A 25,467-nucleotide genomic window follows, 5' to 3' on the forward strand; every position below is an offset into this window, starting at 1 on the left:
CATTATAAAGTGATGGCTCTGATAAGTCTATTAGCCGTGCGACACCAGACATGGTTGTTACAGTATTATTGTAGGTCAGCTTTCCTTAACAGGACTTCTGCAAAAGAATTAAGCCCTAAAGCCTAGGATGTCCATTGTCTGAAATGAATTAACTTCTCTATACATGTGTAAAGGTATTAAGTATGTACCATCCATGGAAGAAGTGAGAAGACAGTCACTCAGATAATTTTCTGTGTATTGTGTTGTATATTAGGAATCTGGGAGTGGAATCTATAGAGTAGAACAAACCCCAAAAATACTGCTGGAGGGTTTTGTTGTTGTTGTTGTTGTTGTTTTAAAGCTAAGAGTGCCTGTATTCATTGTCTATTGCTGCATAACAAATTGTCCCAAAGCTTAATGGCTTAAACCAATGACCATGTTTATCATCTCACAGTGTGTGTGGGTCAGAAATTCAGGAATGGCCCAGGTGGCCCCTTCACTGCAGGGTCTCTCTCAGGCAGCAGTGAGGGTTGGCCAGGGCTTCAGGCCGCTCAAGGCATGACTGGGGTGGACCCTCGTCCAAGCTCCCTCGTGTGGTTGTCGGCAGGATTCAGTTCCTTACAGGCTTGGACCGGAGGCCGTGCTCAGGCCCCTGCCGTGGGGGGCTCCCAGGTTGTGGCGGCTTGCTTCGCCAAAGCATGCATGCCAAAAAAAAGGTCACAGTCTTTGGTAAACTAATCACAAAAGTGATATCCCATCTCTTTAGCTGTGCTCTGTTCCTGGGAAGCAAGTCACCAGGCTCAGCTCACACTCCAGGGGAGGAGATCACACAAGGAGGTGGGATCGGGGGCCGTCAGCTGCCCGCCACAGAGCCCAGCCAACGTCCTGTGCAGTTCACGTCTCTGCCCCAGCCCACCCGATATCCTGGAATTTAATAACAGGCTCAGCAATTCAAAACATGACAATGTCGTGGAATAGCAGATCTCAGTATCATTTTAAGTGTCTTGATGAGATGGAGGATTTCTATAATACTAAGTGAGGGTGGCTATTGAAGCAAGAAACAGGAACAGTTTATGTTTATGAGGAAGAACAAATTAACCTGCATGTGAAGTCCCAGGGAAATTGACGTGGAATAAAAATTTCATGCCTTACAGTGTATCCATGTTGCCCATGAAAGGAGATTAAAAGGAATTTCTGATTTCACAGTTGTCATACATTTTAGACTGCTTGTGTTTTTCTCTCCTACAGAGTTGAGTTTGAACCTAGAGGCCAGTCACAGATGCGGCATTTCATAGTTTGTGGGCGTCTTCCTTTTCCTCCGAGCTGAGAGCAGGCTTCCTTACACAGAACTGAGCTGGGAATGCATTAGGTGTTCTCTGCTCTAAAGAGTAAAACGACTCTAAGAGCTGGCAGCAAGCTCATGGTGCCTGTCCTCAGGGAGCTGACGTTCTGGGAAGATCACTGGGCCGAGAGCTTTTCCCTCGTCGTCCTTTCTTCCTCGCACACATCAGTTTTGGTGGCAGGGGAAAGGAGGGGAGGAGACAGTGGTCTCCACACGGCTTCAGGGCTACAGCGGTGCCACAGGGGGCTGGGTGGAAGTAGGGCAGGGAGGGAGAGGGGATGTACCCCACCCCCTGCATCTGGGAATCCACAGATGGTCGTTCCCTCGAGGACAGTGTTCTTCCAGGAAGCTACCCCACTGTATGTCCTGTGTCTGTGTTTCCCTCAGCCTTTGTGGCCGTGGAGTTCGGGAAACGAAACACAAGGAAAAGATAACCATTCATTTCCTCTGCCCAGGTCTGAGCTCCGTAGAGTGCGCTGAACTCCAGGAATTGGAGGGATAAACCATAGCTTTCTGTTTAGGAGCAGCTGTTCATTAACTGCCCCTAGAGAGAGGCCTCATGGGAATCACGCCTCCACTCACCTTTTCTGGCTCCATCTGGGAAGTAAGTAGAGGCCCCTGTTAGCATGTCCATGTGGCTGCTCAGCCAGCAGGGTCCCTGTCTTCTTGTTACTAAGCAGGGGTGGCAGCCTGTCCCTCCCTTCTGGGCAGGTCAGTACAATAGCTGGATTCCAGAGCTCAGTAGAAATGGCTCTTGCAGTGGTGATCGATGTGGGCCCATGGGTCCACGTGGTGTGCAGGGCACGGAGTGGACCTGAGTAACAGCCAGGTGCTTGAAACAGTGCCGGCATGGCCATGCTGTGGCGTGATGCCAACCCCTCCAGCAGGCCTGGGGTCGCTCGCCTCGGGGACTGTTGACCTCCCTGAGCCTCAGTTTCTTCATGAGTGAACTCACGAAACAGTAGCCCCTCATAGGGCTGTTGGGAGCATTACATATGCCGGGGGTTCCGTACAGTGCCTGGCAGTGGGGATCACTAAAGAGGAGAGTAGAAACGTTCCTTGCAGCAGAGATTCTGGCCTCTGTAACCAGGGGGCTCCGGCTTAGAGAAGGGAAGTCACTGCCAGGCTTCCTGTCACTCCGTGTGTCCCACTCAGACCTGCCGGGTTTCCCTTACACCACGCTGCGTGATCTTTGTGTGTGACCTTCCCCCTTTCTCTAACTGCCTTCAGTCTCCCCTCTTGATTGCCAGAGCCCCTTTAAGAGTTTGTCTTGTCAGACTCGGAGCCATTGTCCGTTCTGGAGGAGCCAGAATGGCTTTGTTTTATGTGGACATTTTCGTAATAATAATTATGCTTTCCTCTCTGCTTCAAAGTTATTGAGGCTGCCTCTCCATCATTCCCTCCTGATTTTATGCTCGAGAATAAAATCCCGTATGTTTATACTTTATGACAATGTCTCTTCTTCCCTAAGGGCAGCATGTCGTAGGAGGAAGGCTGTGTATGGGAGTCAGAGGACCTGAGTCCTCGTCCCAGCAGGCACGCCCCCGGCCACTAGGGGCCCCTCCTGCTCACTGAGAAAGTGGGGATGATGATCATCATAACATTCTGTTTACGGGTTGCTGTCCGTTTAATGAGCTTGTGCAATAAAATGAAAGGCATGTGCACAGCATTACATTTCTATGATAACTGACAGTGATCCTCGCTTGGTGAGTTTCTGACATACCCGAGTTGGCATGTGTTCAGGTGCAGGGGCGGGCCGAGGTGGGCAGGGGAGCAGTGATTGGCTGGTGGAGAGATGGAAAGAGACAAAAGAGGGAGAGGCTCTAACCGCCGGCCAGGGGTTAGCATCTCAGACCCCTCTCTTGGAAGCAACCTCGGCCCTGAACACTCAAGAGGTAGTTCAGGAAGCACTTTGAGACCCAGCTGAACTTACGGAAGTCATGAATCTTAGTAGAATCTTCCTTTAAAGGAAAAAATAAGCTCAGAGAAGCATGCATTATTCAGGAGCTGCTGTGGCAATCGGGATGGTAGCCCAGGGCTGGCATCTGTCTCTCCACAGAGTCAGCGGTGGGCCCGTCCTTCCTCCTGGTCCCACCCCCACACCTATCTTTCCTGCTCACTAGCTCTTCTCTCCAGTAAAACCCCTGAGTCTTTAATAAATTATAAACATGCTTTCTGGTCCGTCTGCCGGCGCCAGAACTCTGTGCTGGCAGCCTTTTTCATTCCCCTCGTGCCCCTAATAGATCTCGCTGTTTGATTAATCTTTTAGATTGCTCTCACTGAAAGCCAACTCTCCTCACTGTGTCCAGTTTTAAGGATTTTTCTCAGCCCTTGGCTTTGCTGTCTAGTGCTCATTCCAAAGCAGGGCTATCGCTCCCTCCACCCCCAGCCTCGGAGGGCTGGCGGCTCTTGCACAGGGTTCAGGCAGGTGGGCCCCACCTCACACCAGCCCCTCCATCTCTTGTGCCTCAAGCAGGGTGAGTTCACAGTAGGACACTAGAGACATATACTGGGTGACAAGTCACAGGACCTGGGTGAAACTCACTCTGCAAGTGTGTGATCTTGAATGAGATTCTGAGCCTCAGTTGTCCTCATCTGTGGAGCAAAGGTTCTCAGAGGTGTCTCAACGATCAGATGAGACACAGGGTGACTCTGGGTACTGCGAGCTATGAGCAGGGGCAGAAGGCAGGGGGTGCTGTGTCCCATGAGCCAGGATGCCTGTACCTTTGAGGTTGGAGCACCGCCCTACTGCCTGCCCTCCCCAAAGCCTGTACATGCTTGTGGCACCTGCAGGATTCCTGCCCAGCCTGGAGGAAGAGCCACCATCCTCTAGGCACAGGAAGCTGGAGGGGGCCGAGGCCCAGGAGCACAGTTGCCCAGGCTCCAGCCCAAGCCTGTTATGCCACAAATTTCTACCCAATTTAGGAGATTGGACTGGGCCACTTCCAAAGCCCTTTCCTCTTCTGACCTGTGAGCTTGTGGTTCTAATTCAGAAGTGCCAAACACGGCATGGAGGCTGGTTCGGCCTCCGTTGTGATAACAATGCTTAGCCGCCGTCTACTCAGCAGCCGCGCAACACCAGGTGTTTTGCCTGCGGTATCTGTGGTCTTCAGAACAAGCCTGGAAGGAAGGTATTTGTCCACATTTTATAGATGACGACATTGAGGCTCAGAGAAGGTAAATGACGTGTCCAAGGCCACACACAGCCAGCGTCTGGCAGATCCAGGATTCACATGGACATCACAGCGCAGTTTCCTTTCTCTGACATTGATGCGACCCCCTCTGCTCTCCCCTCCTCTTCTAGCCTCCCAGCACCCCTCAGCTACTATTGTACTGTCTAGACAACTCACCAAAGACACCCTTTCAGCCCATGCAAGATCTGGCTCCAGCCAGTGGAGGATGGGTCTGCAGACTTGAATTGATGTTAAAAATGAGTTACTATTTGTCAAGCATCTATTAATAATCTGGTGGACATGGGGGATGGGGGAAATCTACAAGTTAAAAATTGTCTCCACTTTCCAAATAAAGAAACTGAGGCTTAGAAAGTAAAGTCGGATGTCCAGCCATGCAGTTGAACCTTAGCTGCTGCATATTTGACATTCCATGCAAATCAACCATTCTTTATTGAATGCCAGCCCTCATCAAAGCTTTTGATTACTGGTGCTGTAAGAACCTTTAACAGGAGAGCCCTGTCTTAGAGATGAACCCAAAGCAGCCTGGAGAGGCAGGTGGTCTGCCCATGGCCCCACTGCTGGTCAGTGGTGTCCGGACCCTCGGGCCAGAGTACCAGGAGCTGCCTCACGGGCACTCAGCCCATGGGTCCAGGACTGTGCTGTCACTAGGCTGCTGTACCCCATTTTCCACCTGCCCAGGTCTACCTCTCCCTGTGAGATCCAGCCTCTCTTCCAGGGAGCCTTGCTCACCACCCCAGGTGGAGCCATGCGTACCTCTCTGCTCTCCCAGCCCCATGTGCTGTGTCACTGTGGGGACATACACCTGTCTCCTGGCTGGATGCCTACAAGGCAGGAAAAGTGGCCCCTGTCCCCTAAAGCGCTCTAAACCATCAAGTCCCAGTACCACCCTCCTGCACCAACTTGCCCTTGAATAACTTTTATCACAAAGGTTGGGGGGGATCCCATTGCCCCCCAGGGTGTGGAGGGGAAGCCATCTCCAAGACAGTGCCTGGAGCCTGGCCCTAGACACAGCCCTGGTAGTGCCGGCCTTCTAAGTCACTCTGCGTGGTCTCTTTTTTCTCTCCGTCTCTAATGGAGACGAAGAGGTTCTGCTAAGTTCTCAGCTTTATTACTGTCCTGTAAAGGTGCTGACCATGCACATTGCCACCTATCCCATGCTCCAGGCCTCTCTGCATCCTCAGGAACCTTGCAGCACACCAACCAAGGGTCCCTCCGCATCCACCTTGACCAGCCACCTGCCCTTCTCCCTCCTCACTGCTCCCAAAGTAGATTCTGGTCTGCGTCCAAAGGTAAGGCAGTCCAAGGCCTCGCCTCATTGGGGGCCATTTCAAGACATTTTTTTCCTCCCCTTTTCAAAATGGTTATCTAAGGTACAACAAAATACCCCCCAAACTTAGTGGCTTAACATAATAGGAATCGTTGCTTATCTCACAGTCTTCGTGGCTCAGGAATTTGGAGCATCTTGGCTGAGTGGTTCTGGCTTGGAGCCACTGGAGCCACTGTCAGCTGGCAGACTCACTTCCAGGCTGGCTCATTCATATGGTGGGCAACTCGGCGCCGGTCGCGGACCTCAACTCCTCTGCATGTGGGCTGGCTTCCCTCCAGGTGGTCAAGGCAGAGCCTGCAGTGCTTTTATGACTTAGCCTTGGAAGTCGCATTCTGTCACTTGCATCACATTCTCTTGGTCATATAGGCTATCCCTGATTCAGTGAGGGACAGAGCTATACAAGGCATGAGGACCAGTAGGTAAGAATCCCTGGAAGCCATCTGGGAGGCAGGCTACCAGACCTTTTAAAACCATAAAAGGCTAAGACATCAGCTGACGGAGGAATGCACTTCTTGAATGTGTTCCTTTCTCTGGAAATGGGCTCCTGGTATACTCAATTCCTATTCTAGGGGTAGGGGAGATGGACAAGGGTCCTTCTTCCCTAGGGGAACTCACCCATCAGGTGGGGGAGACAGTCCCATCTTGAGAAGTACTAAAAGAGAGAGATGCGTACAGAGCAATGGGAGCACAAAGGACAGGTTGTTACCTATCTGGGAGAGTATAGGATACCTTCACAGCAGAGGGGACATTTGCTCTGGGTCTTGAAGGATGAATAGGAGCTCATCTGGCAGAGAAAGGAGGGAGGATATTGCTTCATGCAGAAGTAGCAGTGTGGGCAGTGGCATGGAGTTACGGAACTGCATTAAGCAGCAATGATGAAAGGTCTTGAAGGTTCTGGTGGGGAGTTTGGACTTGTACATGAGGAGCCACAGGAGGGCTTCAGCCAGAGGAAGGCCTGGGCAGAGCTGTGTGGTGGACTGGCAGGGGCAGAGGCTGGAGGCAGGAAGACTGGGCAGGAGGCTGTCGTAGGAGGGCCATGGGGATGAGAGAGGAGGATCGATTCAGGGGTGTTTTATCTGGAGGTGGAGCTGGCAGTGGATGGTGAGACCTTGTCTCTGCGGGGCAAGCACAGAAATGCCTGAAGGTCGTGACTTACCTTTTCCATGGAGTCTTCCCCTGAGGCCTCCCTTTCCTAATTCTTGGCTCCTCGTGGATGGCCTAAGCCCAGCCTGTGCTTAGGTGCTGAGCAGGCCAGCCCGCTTCTCTTGGAGTAAGTTCTCTGACTGAGCCTTTGCTCTCGTAGAAAAAAGTATTCAGAATTATCAGTGAGGCCAAAGGGGCATCAGGCCCACTGGCCTGGGAACGAGGTTCTTAAGTATCTTAGGCCACAGGCTTTTTTGAGAATCTACACAATAACTATGAACCATCTTCCCAGAGTGTGTGTTGCGGGGCGGGGCGGGGGGAGGGATGCACATTTGCATACACTGTTTTGCAAACAATTTCAGAGGACTCACAGCCCCCTTGATGTCCATCCTTGGATTTCTGGACCCAAGATTAAAAGCCTAGGAAGAAATTGAACATGAAGAGAGGAAATGTTTGACTCGCCAAACGTCTGTTATTTACTTCCTTGTTTAATACCCTCCCCCCTGTGCTTGGACGCCCCCCAAAAGAGCAAGAAACAGGAGGAAACATTTACTCAGGGACAGCCCCTGGTGGCATCAGCCTCCCTTGGCAGGTTTATCTTCATTATTATAGTGATTTTCAGGCTGCGGGCTACAATTTTCACTTGCAGCAAGGTATTAAATTGAAAGTACCCCAGACGTCATTGTCATACAAACGATCCTGGACACGTGGAAATGAATGGTTTCTCAAGACAGGGTTTTACGCGTATTGTTTATGCCAGGAGTTGGGGGCCCTGCCTCTTTAAGTGTGCCAGATTTGGGTGTGTGGGGCAGGAGGTTGGGCGTGGGTCAGCGGGTGTGGTGGGCTGGAGCCGCTGGCCCAGAACATGTGCAGCCTCTGCCAGCTGGAAGGGCACAGACCAGTGAGCAGAGTCCAAAATCTGGGGGCGGGTTTGTGCAGCTGCTAGGACCCACTGGGTACTAACTTGGGCATGTGAGGAATCCCACATTTATGTCCTGTATCTCAACTTAATTTGGCTGCAAGCCCATGTTCCCCTAGGTGGTGGGGAACTGAGCTTGTTATTTTCAGAGCTTCCCTGCCCCACACAGGGCTGGGTGAGGCCCTGGGGTCTTGCCCAGGACTGCAGCTAGGGCGGCCCCATCAGACGGCGGACACGTGCCCATGCTCGCGGCCGCCATGATGCCCTTGGTTCCAGCCCCTGACATCCGCTTTGCCCCAGAAGTCTTAGGCGTCTCCTGCCTTTTCTTCCCCAGATGCACCGTGCTCATGTACTGCAGGGATCTCCCTCCCACCAGCATCATCATCACCTTCCACAACGAGGCCCGCTCCACCCTGCTCAGGACCATCCGCAGGTAAGATATCCTTCCTGGCTGGTCAGCCCTCCAGTGCCAGCGCTTGGTGAAGGCTTGTTTGCTCGCTGGGGGTACTGACCTTGTGATAAGAACAGCAGGGGCTCTCAGCCCCCACCAGGCACTGTTCCACACATGGCACATGCATCCCATGGGAGTGTGAGGAGTGACTGTTCATCCCTTTTACAGGGGAAAGACAGAGGCCTGAGGTGTCGGGTAATTTGCAGAAGGTCACTGAGAGTCATAGATGTCCCCGTAGAGTCCTTGCCCATGATCCCTGTGTAGACAGCTTCTGGAACATGTGTTCTAATTCCACAGCTGACAAGGGAGCTGAGGCCCTGATGGGCTGAGGATGTACCCCACCCTCAGTGTCAGGCTGGGACTAGAACTCAGGTCTGCCAAGTGCTGCCTCTTCCAGCACCTGCCTCTCCACAGCCTCCTGTGGGCCAGGACCCTGCTGCAAATCAGAGCAGCCCGAGGTAATAGCTAACGTTTGCGTTCTCGGCCACCACTCTGTCAGCCCTGTTCCCTCTCAGGCCTCTCCATCCACCCTCGGCACCTAGCCTGGGCCATGCCATTACTCTGAAAGGTAGGTCTGTACCCGTGGCCTGCATGCATTTTTGATAAGCAGAAGTCCCAGTGACAGCCCCCAGCAGAACACCCCTTCAAACAGACCCCGGAGACTTGGCCGGGAACGTTTTGCCCAGGTTCTCAGAAGATGCCGGTTGCTTCGGCGCCCTTTCCCCCAAATCATCTGGCCCACCCTTTTGTCACTCAGGTCTCTAGCCACACTGACATCTTAGATGCTGGTCACAGCAGCCACTGGTCCCTAGGTCAGCTGGGGTGTAGACACCTCAGTTCATGCTCTTAGCTGAGGAGGCAGGAGGCCAGCGCTATGCCCACTTGACAGCTGAGGAAACTGAGGCTCGGAGGTACTAAATTAAGGCCTCCTGTTGTTCATCTAACAACAGGGAAGCAGGGCTTGGACCCTTGCCCTCTAATCTGAGTTCTTCTCAGCAGCCTCAGTAGAATCAAGCTATTCTGCATGGGGACATTGAGCACCCCCAGGGGAGGTGTTAGGGCCAGAGGTGGCTCAGCCACACCTCAGCAAGAGGAGGGCTGGCAGGGGAAGGTGCCCGTGGCACCTCCATTCCCTCGGCGTACAGCCCATGAGAGCCCTTTCAGATCTGCTGGGCAGCACATCAGGTGGTCTCCTGATCCCACAGAGAAGGAGGTGAGATTAGATTGTGCCAACCAGGGGACAGCCAAGCACAGCAAAGTCTTTTGTCATTTCCATCAACAAAAGCCACACCTTCCCTCCCTCCCTGATGCACCTGTATGGCTGTGGACAGGCAGGGACGTGCCAAGTGGCAGGAGGAAACCAGCAATAGGGCCCTCCTGATGGTGGACATCAAGTCTTCTGCAACACATGTCAGTCTTGATGAATGTCCACTGTGCAAGGCCAATGCATCCCTTAGAATTGTAGGGAAGGACCTGCCCAAGCCCACAGGCTCCAACCTGGCATTTCCCACTGTCCGTGGGAGCAGCTCTATGTGCTTCCCAGATGTCCTTGGAGGCTCGCTGGCTGGGCCCTTCCACCAGCCACGTGCTCTGTCTAGGCTTCTGCATTCACCCCACAAGCCGCCTGACTTGAATTTGATTTTCCAACAAGGCTTCGGCTTTTGACAGGAAAATGTGCCAAGCCATTGTCAGATGTCACTGTCTCACAGTGGACCAATAACGTACCTTTCTGATTTATAAACCAATATGGGTACATGTCGGGGGACAGGGATGAGGAATGGTCCCGTTTACCTGGGTCTGTTCTGATGAAGGAAGAACAGAGTTTTGCGGTGTTTCAGGCAGAGCAGGCACACGGCGGTGGCAGAGGTGCTGGTTCCAAAGGGCCAGCCACAGCCCCGCCACATGAGGTCACGTCTGCGCATGTCCACCAGATGCTTCCCCAAGGACACTACAGCATCCGAGAGAAGTTCCTTGCCTTCCGGGCTGGCCTCTCCTGCTCCATCAAGGAGTCTTCTGAGGCCATGCCTCTCTGTCCCCCTCAGTCCTCAATGCACACACATACACACACTCATTGTTAGGGGACTGAGAACTGCGCCAGCACAGATTAAGCACTCGATTGATGTTAGCCATCCCTCTATCTGTGCAGCTAGTGAGCAGAAGAAGAGAGGCTATAGGGTGCTTAAAGGGCGCTGCACTCGGAGCCTCAGGACCTGGGGTCAAGTGTCTACCCTACACTTCCTAGCCTCATGACCTTGGGCTGGTCACTAACCACATCTGTAAAGATGATGATAAAAGTACATTAGAGGTCTCAAGTTCTGTCACATTTCCCACAATAAACCTTCCTGGAAATGTCTCAGACATTTTGGGGGCATTATAATATGGAGGCCGCAGGCCTCCCCAAGCTTCTCTAACACTGTGTTTATGTCCTCGGTGGCTCTGCAGCTGCTGCCCTCAGACTCATCCCCTTCATGATGATGTGAACACACGTCTGTTCACACATGCCTTTCCGGCCCCCCCATCCTTCTACTTCCTCCATTACACCTAGGTCTGAGCCGGGGGCCTGGCTTACACCGGAAGTTCCTGAGAGGCAGGACGTGGAAGTGAACTTTAGGGGTGGGAACACAGAAGATTATTTCTAAAAACTTCCATGGCCAGTTATCATTTGCCTTGGGATTCTGTACTGCCTTCCGCTCTCTGCCCTGTCCCACAAATAAGTCACTTGCTACTGAGAGGGGACTGAATGAGAAGCACTTCTATCACTTCACCATTGATGAAAGGATCTTCTCTAAGGTATCTTTCACCTTTAGTCTTCTAAAATTTGGATGGCTTTGCTTGCCAGGTCCTTGAAAGAAAAAAAATACTCAAGGAAATGGTGGGGACTATTCCTTCCTCCCTGCAATGCTTCACCTCTTGGCTCAGGCCTGCCCATGCCCACTGACCCCTCAGCCCCTGAGTTAGTTGGCGGGCTGGGGACTGCCCACAGCGGGGGCACTCAGAGCCAGGCAGAGGTGGGATGAGGTGGGTGATGGGGGCGGAGAGAGAGAATCACAACCTAGATGAACTGGGGCACTTTCCTCACTTAAGGAGAAAAAGCCCCAAGAAATCCTTGATGTTGCAGTGGTTCCCTGTGCATATGTGAGACCCAGGAAAGGGGGCGTCCTGTAGCGCCAAGCCTCCCGTGGGGGCTCCAGAGCCCACACCCGTTAATACTCTACATCCTGAGTTTCCTTCCAGTTGCTTTTTTGTGAAGTCCTAGATTTAGAGGAACAATTCCTCAGGTTGAGGTGGTTAAGAAATTGGACTCTGGGTCCATATTTGCCTGCTCGGCCCTTACCAACGGTGGGACCCTGCGTAAGCTCCTTCACCTCCCTGCCTCAGTTCCTTTCTCTGCGAAACAAGGACCACTGGTAATAACTACTTTGCGTGATTGTGGAGAAGCGTGAATGAGCTCAGGAAGGTAAACAAAACCTGGTACCCATTGAGCCTATCCAGGTGGCAACAAACGGTGTGCCCCCAGTGGGTAGGCGGCAGCGTTCTAATGCAGCCTCACACTGGAGCAGGGGGCAGGACCTCCCGGAGCGCTCGTTAAAACATGGTTTCTTAGCCCCCCTCTGCAGGTAGCCTAGATCAGTCAGCCTGGGGTGGGGCCCAAGAAGATGCATTGCTAACAAGCCCTTAGGTGACTTGATGCTCCGGGCCCCAGGATCACACTTTGAGAACCAGTATTGATATCAGCGCTCAGATTCCCAGAGCAGCCACTGTGCACACGCACATGCTAGGGGCCTTTCGTGCAGCCGTGGAAGATGCTTGGTACTTAGTGAAGCTCTCCATCTGGTGAATGGGGGATGGACAGATACAGTGCCTCAGCCCAGGCCAGCCTGGCTCCAGAACGAGGCGCTTTCCCTACCAGCCTTGGGTCTTCATTCAACTGGCATTTAGGAAGCATTTGATAAACCCTGCCTGCATATAGCACCATGGAGTTCACAAAGCAATTTCAAATACATTTCCTCATTTCATACGCACAAAAGCCTGTGAAGTAGGTCAAGTATTAATATCGCCTGCCTTTACAAGGAAAATGTAATTACAGATGGCAAGGAAGGCAGCCTGGCGTCTTGTCCAGGACTGCACAGCTAGTAGGCGATGGAGGCAGCCCGGCCTCCCACGCTGCCCACCCGCCTGACCGCCGCCTCTCAGGCTGCTCCGTGTGGGCCCCACAGTTAGGGCAGCAGGCAGAAAGCAGAAGGTGCAGAAGCTGCCTACACGGCTGTCGGGTCCTTTGGCAGAGATGTGAGCTGTGTTTCAGAGACTCTGTTATAGAATGATTCCCAGGCACAGTGTGACCTGGATATGCCAGTGTGGTGAGCACTCACTCCCATGCTGCGGCTGTGTAAGGAAAGGGCTCGGAACAGCCCCAGGGGCTGAAGCAGGAAAAAAAAAACTTGCTCAGCTGGGCCCTGGGGAAAGGGAGGGTTGGCCTCACTGTGGAGGGGGCTGGTGAGGCGTGCTGGCCAAAGTGATGAGGGCCAAGGAGAGGCCTGAGCAGCCAGGGTTAGGGTGGTGGGAATGGGGGTGGGGTGTGCAAAAGAGAGGGCCCTGTGGGCTCATCTGGACCTTTCTCCTTCACCAGCCACCCCAGGAGCCCAGAGCTCCTGCCCAGCTCCGGCCCTCCCAGCGCAGAGCCACTTTTACTACGGAGCGGGGCCTTCTCCCCACCGCCCCCATCACTCCAATTGCTCTGATTAGAGGAGCAAAAACAAGCCAGGTGTTACCAGGAAATGGTCTAATTAGCACTTACTGCTGACGATTTCTTTTTTTCTTTTTTTTTCTTTTTAAAACCCTGGACATTTTTTATTCACTAATCATCTCTCAGTTCAACCAGTGCAGAGCCACACGCGATTTACCTTTTGATGTTCGCAGAAGAGAACTCTTGAATTTCAAAGAGCCGGCAGGGATTTGGGGAATCGCATGCAGAAGCTGCAGCCATAATCAAACCTCATTAGAGGGTATTCTTCAAGCAGGCTTTCCCTCTCTTTCTGCATCCCGTTCTGATTAGAGAACTGGTTGTTGAGTTTGCCTGTGTTTTCTCTGGGACGATCATGATGAGGGCCTCCTTCCACCACCTCCTGCCCCTCCTGGTTCTCACCTCCCAGCAGCGGGCTCAACGCTTGGTGTTGGGGCTCTTCTCTCTGCCTTACACACATTGCTGTTGCCATGGTAAGAATTTAGGCTTCATAAATAAAGGTAGCTCCAGGCAAGGTTCTGCCGGAGAGTCTCTGCCGCCTGTTCAGAAAGGTGGTTCACCTGAAACAGGGCTCAAAATGGGCCTCCTGAGAGGAGGGACGCACACAGCGCCTCGGCCAGCGCCCACCTGAACCCACCCCCCCACACATGGCGGTTCTGGGCATCCCATGGTGGGCAGTGTGGCCCAGGAATGTTTCTGAGGAAACAGGCGTTTTGGGGGGCTTTCAGGAGAAGCGGGACCCAGCCATCTCAGTCAGGCCTGGCCCTCAGAGTGAACTCTGAAACCCGGCCTTGCCCTGGGAATATAGATCCACAGCCCAGGGGTGTGAACGAAGTCAATTAAGAAATCATTATGATGCACAAAATAGTAATCATTGCTACCACGTTTCATCCTTTAGTGCCAGACATCCTGGTAAATGGTTTAGATACCTTTTCTCCTTTAATTCTCCCAACAGCCCTGTGAAGTGGCTACTACTATTATTACCCCCATTTTATAGATGGAGACACTTTACTGCACAGAACAGTAAAGTAACTTATGCAGGTTTACACAGATTGTAGTAAATAGCTGCTAGACCCAAGCTTCTGGAAGACAGAACCCGTGTCTCCTTTTTTCCTCATCATATACCCAGTGTCATGCACATAGTAGGTGTGCATTAAGTGTCTCTGGAGGGGATGGTTTTGGGCCAAAGGGCTGTGCTGGACTCTAACATTGCAGTGGTAACTTGACAAGGATGTGATCTGTCCCTGAGAATTTGACTGTCTACAGGCGTCAGCAAAACCAACCCTCAGAGTCAGGCAGCAGTGAAAACCACAGGGAGCTTCAGATACAAACTGCTGAGGAACCCCAGAGGAGGAAGCAATTAATTCTCACTAAGTGGATTGGAAAGCTGTTAGAGAGGAAGTGACATTTGAACTGGTCCTTGTGGCAGAGGATGGGCATTTCAAGCAGTAGGGAACGGCTCTGGGTTGGGAAGGAGCAGGGTGTCTGCAGATAATGGCATGGGGCGTGAACAGGCTGCCAGTGGGAGCTGGCTCCAGGCTGTGACCGGCCTTGAAGAGCACACTGAGGGTTTGGGGTGCCGATAGTGGAGAGCCACTGAGGGGGGTCTTGTCAAATGATATATTTGCATCAGCAAGGCAAGTCACACAATCAGAGATCAGATCTGCGCTTCAGAAGGCTCACTCTGGAGGCCAGAGGAGGACGACCTGGGCGGGTCAAGGCTACTGTAATAAACTACACAAAAGAGGCTGGGGCAGAGATGAGTGCTGAAAGTGATTTGAGTGACGTTTGCAAGTCAAACCAGCCAGCCTTGGTCACCGTTTGGGGCGGGGTGTCAGGGAGGGGCAGGGCTGTGGAGGATGACTCCTGTATGTCTACCTTGGTGCTGGGTGGGTGGTGGGCCATTCACTACCACAAAGCAGAGTTCTATGCCAGTGGCTCCCAGGGGAGCGATGGGCCTGGACAAGCCCCGCTGGCCGCCCTGGGTTTTCATTCTTCAAAGGCAATGCTATTTAAAACTCGATTTAATGCATATATATTATACTTGCCACTAGAAGTCATAATGATCTTCCTTCTTCCCGTCTCACAGCGTATTAAACCGCACCCCTATGAAACTGATCCAGGAAATCATATTAGTGGATGACTTCAGCAATGACCGTAAGTAATATGACTCCCTTGCCCTGTAGACACCAACGTCTGTTCCAGACCCTGAGTGACAGGCAGAGGCAAGCCCACGGTTCTCTGGGGATGGAGGCAAGCCTGGGTTTATAGTTGGAATGGAAACGTTGAGTGTCCGTGAGGGGCTCAAGGAGATAAACCTTGCCTTTATAAAACAGTTTCTCGGGTTCTCTGCTGTGAGTCTTTGAGGACCTAAGCAGGTAAATTTAGGAGATTCTTGATTGGATCGGTGTGTGCATGCGTGTGTGTCACTGCTCCCTAACCTGCACTCCTGGACCTGGGAACTAAAGCTTCAAAGGATTGACCCTGGACCCCAGAGCCCAGAAGAAATTATGTCACCAAAGCTTCCTGCCTGGAGTGTTGTGATCACCTGCTGGCCTGACCTGAGGCCAGCGCACCCTCTCCTTTCCTTCCTATGGGAGGGCTGGGTGGGCTCTCTCTGTCTTTGGGATCACCAATGGGACACCCCATCACTGAGGTTGTAGGGTTGGAAGGCATCTCATGAAACCCCACTGGTCATCACTGTTTCCTAGTTATATCCAAGAACTTAGGTCCCACCCAAATTCACCCTCCAAATCCTCTTTCCGCTAGAAAAGCTTGCAGATGTTTTCAAACATCTACGTGTTCAGTTTGACAGGCATAATACTTGTAGAAGCGTTAGACTGCAGGTATTAATAGTGCCGACACCTCTTCTGAGAGCTGTGGGTACAGTTCCAAGCAGACAGCCACACCCAGGCAGGACTGCCTCTTCCCAGTGATGACCAGGGGAAGCAGATGAGTCACAGGGGACAGCTCCAAGTCCCAGGGGAGCAGAGTCTGTCCCCACCAGTGCTGACACTGGAGGCTGGGTATAGGAGGCGCGACTGGGCTGGGCTGTGCAGTAGGAAGGCTGGAAACCCACATCTGTGACAGAGACTTGGGACCTTGGAAGTAACACGAAAGCTGGGTATGCAGCAGGTCCTCACCGACCTGAGCGCTGCGACTCAGGGACCTGATCTCCTTTCTCTAGTGAGGAAGGGGTTGGAGGCAGGGAGGCCCTCGCCCTGCTGGGAGGTAGCCTGGCACTGAGGATGGAGGAGGGAATGCTGCTGGCGTCACTTAAATGCAGGACAACCTGGTGGTTAGAGCCTGGACTGGCGCCAGACTGCCTGGCTTCAGACCCTAGGTCTGTCACTTCTCTTACTAGGAACGTGTCTTGGACAAATTATTAATCTTGATGTGTCTCAGTTTCCTCAGCTCTAAAATGGAGATTATAATAATAACAGATATGGTTTATATAAGGACTCAACTATGTTAACACACTCAAAGCACTTCGAACAGTTCCTAGCCCCAGGAAAGACTCAGTGAGTCTTTGCTGTCACTGAGGAGAGTCCCAAGCCAAGCGGAAAGCCTATGGTTGGTAAACCAATGAAGGATCATGATAAAAAGTTCAGAGCTGAGGGGTGGGAAGCCAAATAAGTGCTGGGGCAACGGGCAAGCCAGAGGATGACCCCAGGCAAATGCCTAAGATGGGGTCCCTTGCCCATCCTGGCACATTTTCCTGCGAGATGGGAAATTGGACCAGCTCTGTGTGACGGAAGACACTGCGGATGGACCTGTTAACAAATAGGATCTTCTGTGTTAAGGATTTATGGTCTGAAACTCCAAAATTCATCTCAACCATTCTCTGGGCTCTGCAGTCAGTAGGGGAGAGGGGAGGGGGAACGGCAGGCAAGGCTGCCTTACCTGCTCCTCAGATTCACCCCCATCCTGAGCTGCTCCCCTCACATAAACCTGTTGTCTTTGCAGCTGGTGACTGCAAAGAGCTCATCAAGTTGCCCAAGGTGAAATGCTTACGCAATAACCAGCGGCAAGGTGGGTCTGTGAACCTGGCAGGGCCTGGGGATGTGAGGGGAGGCTTGGTGTCGTGTGTGCGCATGCGTCTGGGCGTGCGTCCCATGTGTGGGGAGAATGCTGAGGGGTTCTTCGGTGGGCCTGCTGGAAGGTAGAGTGACTTGGGCACCTACTTGGCCATTTGTCTCCATTGCAGGTCTGGTCCGGTCCCGGATCCGGGGCGCCGACGTTGCCCAGGGCGCCACTCTGACTTTCCTTGACAGCCACTGTGAGGTGAACAGGGACTGGCTCCAGCCACTGCTGCACAGGGTCAAAGAGGTGAGTGAGGCCAACTGCGACGCGGACGGATCGCGTGCCCCCACTTTCTGCCGGCTCCCTCACGCTCGGTACTGCCCATATGCCCCCAATCCTCTGGGAGGTAGATGGGCTAGATGGCTGTCCCTATTCTATAGGTGGGGAGACTGAGGCAGAGCAGCCTGCTCAGGGTCGCACAGCAGGCAGTGCTGCAACACGGTCCAGGGCCTGTTCTGTATCACACTGCCACACACTACTTCCTGGGCTAGGGAACTAACTGCCCAAAACTGTCTCTCCCAGACAAGAGAGGGGTCCAGGAAGGGAGCCCTGACGAGGACCTTGTGAAAAGGAGGCAGCGGAAGTAACCAGGCCCCATCCCTCAGTCTGTGGGTCTTGCCTCCACCACACGTCACCCTCCCCTGTGGCCAAGGCAGATGGGCTGGATGCTGCGACCTGAGTTCCTTGCCTCTGTCTCTCCATAAATGACTCTAGAACTGTGTAGTCTCTCTCTCTCTATGTCTCAGTTATTCTTCTTGAAAATGAAAAGAATTTCAGGCATTTTCCCATCATTATTTTATATTCCCGCAAATCTACCCCGCCACCATCCTGATGTGCAGAAGCTGCTGTTGTGTAGTCGGGGCCGGCGCTGGCCATGAGCATTTGCGCTCGTCATTTTCTCCCCAGGTATCAGGTGCTACCGCTGTTCTGAAACAGGAGGTTGGGAATTGTTTCGATACCCATTTCACAGATGAGGACACAGTTTCGGGGGGAAGTATATAACTTGGCTGATAGTCCCACCGGAGCCCTCGATGTTGCCTGTGCTGTGCTGATTTCCTCCCCCCTCTTCCCACTTTCTTATGTTTTCACCACTACCTACAAAATGACAGCGTGGCAAGGATGAAAGAACTGGGATGTGTCAACTGCCCAGAGGGCTAGGAAATCCTTACCAACTTCCTTCATTCCCATGAGGGAAGCTCGGTGGGTTTATAAAGTTTTCACACGTGGGCCTAGATGTTAAAACTCACCCTGTGACCACTTTTCACAAGGGCAGGGGTGGGGTGGGTGCTCCTACACTGAATGCTGTTTAGAAAACCCCCCTCTCTTCCCTTCCTAACACTATCTTGGCAAAGAGCTCCGGACTGCAAAACAGTAGTTTATGAACGGACCACCCAGTGGAGGGGCCTTGCCTGGCTCCGGAGGCCCTTCCAAATCCTCTCCTTTCTTTGGGCTCAGCCTGCAGCCACAGCGCTGCCTCCCCAGCCTTGTACTGGGTACCCCGTCTCTCTGGACATGCCCCACATTCCTGCTGCTCCATCTCTGACCACGCCCTTCCTGTCCCTGGGAGCCCCTCCCCTCCTCCCTGCAAGCCCCTTGCTCTTCAGGGCCTTGTGCATATTGCCCTCCTCCTGGAGCCCTTTCCAAATGGCCTGGCCCGCTGGGACCACTCCAGGCAAGAAGTGCCCACTTGGCCCTGCAGTTTCTTTTCTGGGTTTAGTTCTCTGTCTCCCCTAACAGACTACAACCCATCGGGGGCACCAGTCACCTCCTTATGGTCACCCTGCTTGTAGAGTAGGGGCTGAGTGTTCAGAAATGACCATGAGAAGCCAGGTGTACTGGGGAGGTGATGCGTTGCAACGGGAGGAAAACAGGCTCACTTCCTGCTTCTAAATGAACAGACATTTCTTGAGCACCTATTTCAGGTAGAGCTGCAAGGGAGGGGACCCATCTTAAGCAGACACTCTTAGTTCATCAGCCCAGCACTGCTCCGGACTCTGTGTTCAGGGGTTTTATGGGGGCTTCACTACACAGGCACAGTTGATTAAATCATTGGCCATTGATGATTGAACTTAACCTTTCAGTATCTGTCCCCTCCCTGAGGTTGGGTAGGGAGACATTGGAGGCAGAGGTGACAGGGGCAGAGGTGGGGGGTGAAAGTGCCAGCCCTCTAATCATGTGGTTGGCTCCTCCAATAACTAGCCCCCATCCTCCAAGAGTCCCTAATTAGCATAAACTCAAGTATGGTGAAAGGGGCTTAAGAGCAAAAGATGTGCCTCACCCCATTCGCTCAGGACATTACAAGGGTTTTAATAGCTCTGTTCGATGCCCTAGGAATAAAGGCTAAGTCTATATTTTTTTATTATATCACACCTTCACAGTGCAGTACCACGTTTTGTTTATCCATTCTTCTGCTGGTGGACATTTGTGTCGTTTCCCTCCTTTTGCTGTTGCGAATAATACTGCTGCAAACGTTAGTGTACAAGTTTTTGTTTGAGCGCCTGCTTCCAATTTGGGGGGTACATACCAAGGAGTGGGGTTGCTGGGCCATGTGGTAACTTGGTGTTTGACCTATAGGATCCCTCCGGCTGCCATGTCCCTGCAGGATGTGTTAGGGGGCTTTGCCTCCTTCAGACAGTCTTAATGTGCCTGCCAGGCCCTTTTCATTCCGGGGCCTGAGTCCGTCTCAGAAGCCCTGTCTGGAAAACAGGCGGCCAGCCTTATCTGCAGGCAGGGGAAGCCTTCATCGCCTCCTCCTGCCCATGAGTGTTGCCTGCTGCCCAGGGCTCCTCCTCTGGGAGTCATTGGGCCCTGAGATTGAGCTCGGCCTCCCAGGCAAAGATCCTGGTTCTCACCACTGTCCGAGCTAAAGCTTTTGTAGCAGAGGGCTGGTCAGACAGACCCCAGCCAGTGGCCCTTGCTCAGCTCCTGCAGAGGTTGTCACCAGGCCCTGACTCCCGGTGACTGAATGGTTCCACTGGGACATCCCTTTCAGGATAAAGAGTGTGGGTGAGTGCCAGCCTGCATTTCTACGAGTCTTCGTATGTGTCTTGTCTCAGTAAAATGCGATTTGATCTTTTGAAGGGAAGTGGAAATTTTAAGCTGTAATTGGGATTTGGGATTTTCAAAAATAGAAAAGAGATAAGAAAGAGGCTGGGCTCGAGCTGTCAGAATCGGTCCTCAGCTGGTGTTTTCCACATGGAAAAATCTCGATTTCCCTTCTCTCCCCTTCAATTACATGATGATGCTTGAAACAAGCACCAAGTTGCTTTTCTTTTTTTTTTAAACATAGGCTTCTTTTTCCCCTTCCTTATCTACATATTTTTTTTTACTAGAAAAAGATATTTTTAAGAAATTTCAATCCTGTAGCGTTTGGTAAATGTATATAAACAATGGCTTACATATGCTTCAAACCCTCAATTATTCCAAAAACCCTGGTGGGAAGGCAGGACAGTTTTGCAAATACTAATTTGTTCTCCCTTCATAAATGAAGAAACAGAGTGCCCCACTGTGTGCTGACTTGCTTCAGGTCATGTGTATTTTAGATGGTAGAGCCCAAATAGGAACCCAGGTCTCCTGGCACAACATTACCTCCCGATGGCCCCCTCCAGTCTCCCGCCCCTCCCTCCAGGATAGCTTAGAGACCTCATCATAGAACTCCTCACCTGTCCACCACCTTCCCTAGATCATGTGAGGTCATACTCATCCTTCTACCTGCCACAAATCCTAAACCACAGTAGGTGCTCAGTAACGCTGGTTGGTGAAATGAAGGAATGGAAGTCTCTGGGAGTTTTTTGATTGCCCATCCACAGTGTGATTTTAATTATATGAGTGGGTAGAGAAATGAGAGGCAGGACTGCAGGGGTGATCGCTGGCCATTGGCTCCCAGTGGAGGGGTGGGGCTTGGGTCAGAACGCAGTTCTGGGTCTGCTGAGGATTCCACCAGCTGCCTGCTTGGCTTATCCGTGGAACCTAGCCTTAAAGATGTAGCCTTCTGGGGCACACAGATGGGGATCTGTGATGTACATGGGTATCTTTACAGAGAGTCCCTCCATCCCTGAGCCTGCAGGGGGAGAGGCCATCTTGCTCAGCTCTAATTGATCTGCCTGCTTTGCTGCCAGCCATTGACACAGTGCCTTTAGCAGGAAATAATAGATGGCCTCTTTCAGCCAACATCAATCGAACACCTGCCCACCAGGCTCCAGGCTGGGACTGAGGGATACTAACCCCCCTCCCAGGGTGACTCAGAGAGGTTCTGTCCTGGCTTCGATGGGTCATTCGTAAAGTCTCCTGCAGCCCCTCCTCAAGGTCATGGCTCCACTCAGCACTTAGCCACAAACATCTCTCATTGCCTATCTGGTCTCTGTGACTCCAAGCAGATGCCATGATTGAAATGTGTCAGGAATAATAGGACAAAACCCCTCAGAACCTATAGGGAGACTTAACTAGAGCTTGCCACAGCCCTGGAGAGCCCCATGGCTGGCTTCTGGGGAAGCCTATGGATGAGGTAAGAAATCTGCATTTTATGTTGCATTTCAATTTCCAGATATTGAAGACAGGTTTTTTTAAACAACCAGATTGCAGTTTGGGTGTCTGTAAAACTACCCTCAGGTTCAATAATTCACTAGAAAGACTTGAAACTTAACAAAGCTATTGCAATCATGGTTACTGTTTATTACAGTGAAAGGATACAGATTCATATTAGCAACGGGAAGGTACATGGGGAGAGTTCCAGGCACACATTTCTAGGTGTCCTGTCCCAATGGTGGTGTACAGATAGCGCTCACTCGTCCCGGCACAGACATGTGGCAACACGCAGAGAATTGCAAAACAGGGAAGACCACCGGAGCCTTGGTGTCCAGGGTTTTTATTGCCATTGCATAGACATGGCTAATCACCCCCATGGTGTCCATGTACCTCCAGAGGTCAAGTTGAGGTGGCATCACATGGCCAAGGCCCTCATCCTAACTCACGCTGTTAGCATAGACTATCTGGTGCAGCCCAAGGCTCCTAGCAAATAGAGATATTCTTAAAGGTGGGACATTTCAAGGGCTTAGAAGTTCCCTCAAAGGAGCTAGGCAAGGGTCAAACGTATTTTTGGGTAAGGTTAATCCTTTACTGCACAAGGGTGTATATAGGACTTAGTGAAGCTGCAGAATCCCCAAAACTCGGCAAACAAAAGAAAAATGAGGATTTTGTTAGCCCACAGAGTCCAGTCAGTCTCTGAATTCCTGAGAACATTTCAGAAGTCAAGTCACAAGAATGTCTTCAGGGGTGAGTCTGTGTGTAGATGTTGGAATGGACGGCAGTGTGTGTGTATATAGCGTGTGCATACACACCGATGCCTGCGACAGCGGCCTGCGAGGAGCCCCAGAGAACTGTGGCAGCTGTGTTGACCATGAAGGAAGCATCTGTGCACATCCCAGAGGTGAAAGCAATGCATTGAAAATGAGCATTTTTTACCCACATGGGCCAATTGGCTGCGGAGGCTCCTTGTCACTGTCAGGATGAGTCACACATGGAAGCTGAGGGCCAAATTAAATCTGTGAACGTAAAAGCAGGCACTTGGTGAGTCTGAGCTTAAAATGAGAAGACAGACTCATTTGGAGGGAAGATTGGACCAGGAAATTAAATGGCTGCAAGGAGAAACGGAGGTTCCCACCTGGGCCGACCAGGGGTGGTGGGTGCAGAGGATTGGAGACGTGGTCCCGCCTGGTCCTCCGCCGCCGCTGGATTCTGTATATTTAGCTCTCAGCTCTCCGTGCTCACATCTGGCACACGCTGCCCATGGGAGTCCAGCTTCCCCTCCTGCACACCAGGCATGGAGACGTTCACTCAGAATTAGGGAACATTAAAAAAACATGTATGTAATGCCTGGGCGGCCCCCAGGAGGTGATGAATTTCTCTTGTAGATTTTGAAAATGTCCCCCGGAAGACTTGGATGCCTATACACAGGGCGGCCTGGGGGGACTAGCAAGAATAAGGCTGGAAAGCTAGATACAGGCCTGTTTTTGATGGTCGTGGATGCCAGCTAAGGAGTTGGAATCTTATCTTGGAGGGGACTCAAGTCTTTAGCTGTGGAGCTGCAGAGTGAGATTTGCATATCAGAGAGACAACTTTGTCCGCCACCTGTAGCCTGAAAGGGAAAGGGTGGTGGGGGTGTGGGGGCGGGGCGAGGCTGGGGGTCCATCGTAGGTGTGAGGCGCTCAAGGAGAGGCAGGATTCATTCCAATTAGCAGTTTTGATTGATGGGCAGAGATGAAACTTCTTAATTTAGTGCTGGGGAAGAAGTGGGATATGTGATGGCTCTGTGAACAGAAATAGGGAACTGAGAGGAAGGAGCACATTTGGGGAGATGACGACGAAGCCGCCACTGAAAGGCTGTGTGAAATCCACATGGCGTGGCTCCTGGCGTCCTGGATCTGAGTCTGGTGGCGAGGAGGGTGGCCAGGGCAGGAGGTAGAGATCTGTGAGTACCACAGGTGGCAAGCCACAAGTCACGGAGGTAGGCAGGGGTCTCTGGAAACACTATTCATCAACTTGCCTAGAAACAGAAGCATAGAATGAAAGTATCTAGAAAGTCCAAGAGGTTCCCACTGTGGGTGAGTGGCTTTGCTTCTTGGGACTGCAGGCTTGGGGTCGCCTTCCCAGAGGAGCATCCCCTGAGGGTGAAAGGCTTCTGGAGCTCCACCCCCGCCCCCCGGTGCCCCCTTCTCAGTGAGCAGGACTCTGCAGCCAGCCTCCCCTGGTCTCCACCACGCTTAGATGGCCGCTGTGCCGGGCATCAGGGAAAGGCTCTTAGCATTTTTGACATTGGAACTAGAGAGATCACAGTGTCCAATGGCCCATTTTTTGGATGAGAAAATTGAGACACAGGGAGAAAAATGGTCGAGACCCCAAAACCTGTCTCTGGCACTACTGGGGGGAGACCCTATGGAGCTCCCCAATTCCTGCCATACCGCACACTGAGCCGGGGTCTGCTGTTGACAGGACAACAGGCGGGTGGTGTGCCCTGTGATCGATATCATCAACCTGGACACCTTCAGCTACATCGAGTCGGCCGCGGAGCTCCGAGGGGGTGAGTGGGCTAGCGCCTTCTACCCAGAAGGACTTTCCTTTTCCTCCTAGTCATTGCTGTCAAGGGGAAAAGTGAGGACAACTTTCCTCCTAGTGGTTTGTCTGAAACGTCTGACCTTGCATCCTGTAATGCCCGTAGCTCCAATGTGGCCCTCACCACTGGGACTGAATGGAGGGTCCAGGGAAGGGCCAGGTCGCTCCCAGCCCCCAGAGCTCGGCTCTAGCACTGGGCTCACTCCAGGGCCTGACAGTGAGGGTAGCAAGGCCCCCTGGCTACGTGGGGCCTGAGCTGCTCTGGCACCTCAGCACTGGGCACTGCCCTCTCCTCAAGGCCCCCCACAGCTTTCTCCGCAGGCCCCCACCCCAAGACCAACTTTGGATGATTCAGCCCCTCCAGACCTCCTGCTTCTACCTTCTTGAGGCTCCTGGCCAAGGGCCACATTCCATAACTGTCCATACTGTCCCCCTTGGGCCCTGTCACTTGTGTCTCTTTATTCTCTACCTGCAGTTATTCCTAACTGCAGCCAGCTGAGAAGGTGCAGAGAGGCAGGAGGAGGTAGAGAAAGAGAAGGGAGCTGTGGGCAGCCAGGGTGAGACTTGTTATCCCTGGGATGGGCTTCCCCAGGAAACTGGGTACATTCCCAAACTTCTAGAACAGGGACAGAATGAGCAAGCTTTGCAGGCACACCCGAGAGACCAAATCAGCCCCGTGGGTGCTATGTTTTAGGGTTTGACTGGAGCCTCCACTTCCAATGGGAGCAGCTCTCTCCAGAACAGAAGGCTCGGCGCCTGGACCCCGCTGAGCCCATTAGGTAAGTCAGGGCAAGGGTTGGTGGAGGCTGATTCATTCCTACTTGGTCCTTCCCCCCGTCACATGGTATAGGGAGGTGTGCAACATTAGATGCTCAAAAGATTGGTCAGAGACCAAGAGAGCCCTTAGCCAGACCAGCACCACTTTTGCCTTCATTTTAGGAGGTTTCTATCCTCATGGAAACTTCTATTAAAGGGCTCAGGGCCCAGTGGAGACCTGTGCTGGGGAGTTGCCCAGTGTTGTTCACACACAAACATGTCATCCTGTACTCGTGCATCCTGCTAAACATGGGAGGATCCCAAATGGTCCCATCTGAGCCTCTGACAGGAGAAAAGGTCCCTTGGGGTCAGGAGCAGAGCTCCCAGGTCTTGGATGTCAGGATTTAGCCCTCGAGGTCGAGGCA

At 52.3% G+C, this 25,467-nt stretch overlaps 1 protein-coding gene across 2 annotated transcripts in view; it reads left to right on the forward strand.

Moving 5' to 3' along the window:
• GALNT14 (polypeptide N-acetylgalactosaminyltransferase 14) overlaps nucleotides 1-25,467 on the forward strand; it is a 188,873-nt gene that overhangs the window by 134,548 nt on the left and 28,858 nt on the right. For both annotated transcript variants that reach the window (XM_054566074.1, XM_054566082.1), the window contains exons 3-8: nucleotides 8,239-8,337; nucleotides 15,186-15,253; nucleotides 17,063-17,128; nucleotides 17,304-17,425; nucleotides 24,167-24,254; nucleotides 24,981-25,065. In XM_054566074.1, the coding sequence (XP_054422049.1) occupies nucleotides 8,239-8,337; nucleotides 15,186-15,253; nucleotides 17,063-17,128; nucleotides 17,304-17,425; nucleotides 24,167-24,254; nucleotides 24,981-25,065 (528 nt within the window). The remainder of the gene's footprint in view (nucleotides 1-8,238; nucleotides 8,338-15,185; nucleotides 15,254-17,062; nucleotides 17,129-17,303; nucleotides 17,426-24,166; nucleotides 24,255-24,980; nucleotides 25,066-25,467) is intronic.

The sequence above is a fragment of the Pteronotus mesoamericanus genome, unplaced genomic scaffold (assembly GCF_021234165.1).
Source record: "Pteronotus mesoamericanus isolate MK-2021 breed Mesoamerican mustached bat unplaced genomic scaffold, CSHL_Meso_final contig_101, whole genome shotgun sequence".
Taxonomy (NCBI): domain Eukaryota; kingdom Metazoa; phylum Chordata; class Mammalia; order Chiroptera; family Mormoopidae; genus Pteronotus; species Pteronotus mesoamericanus.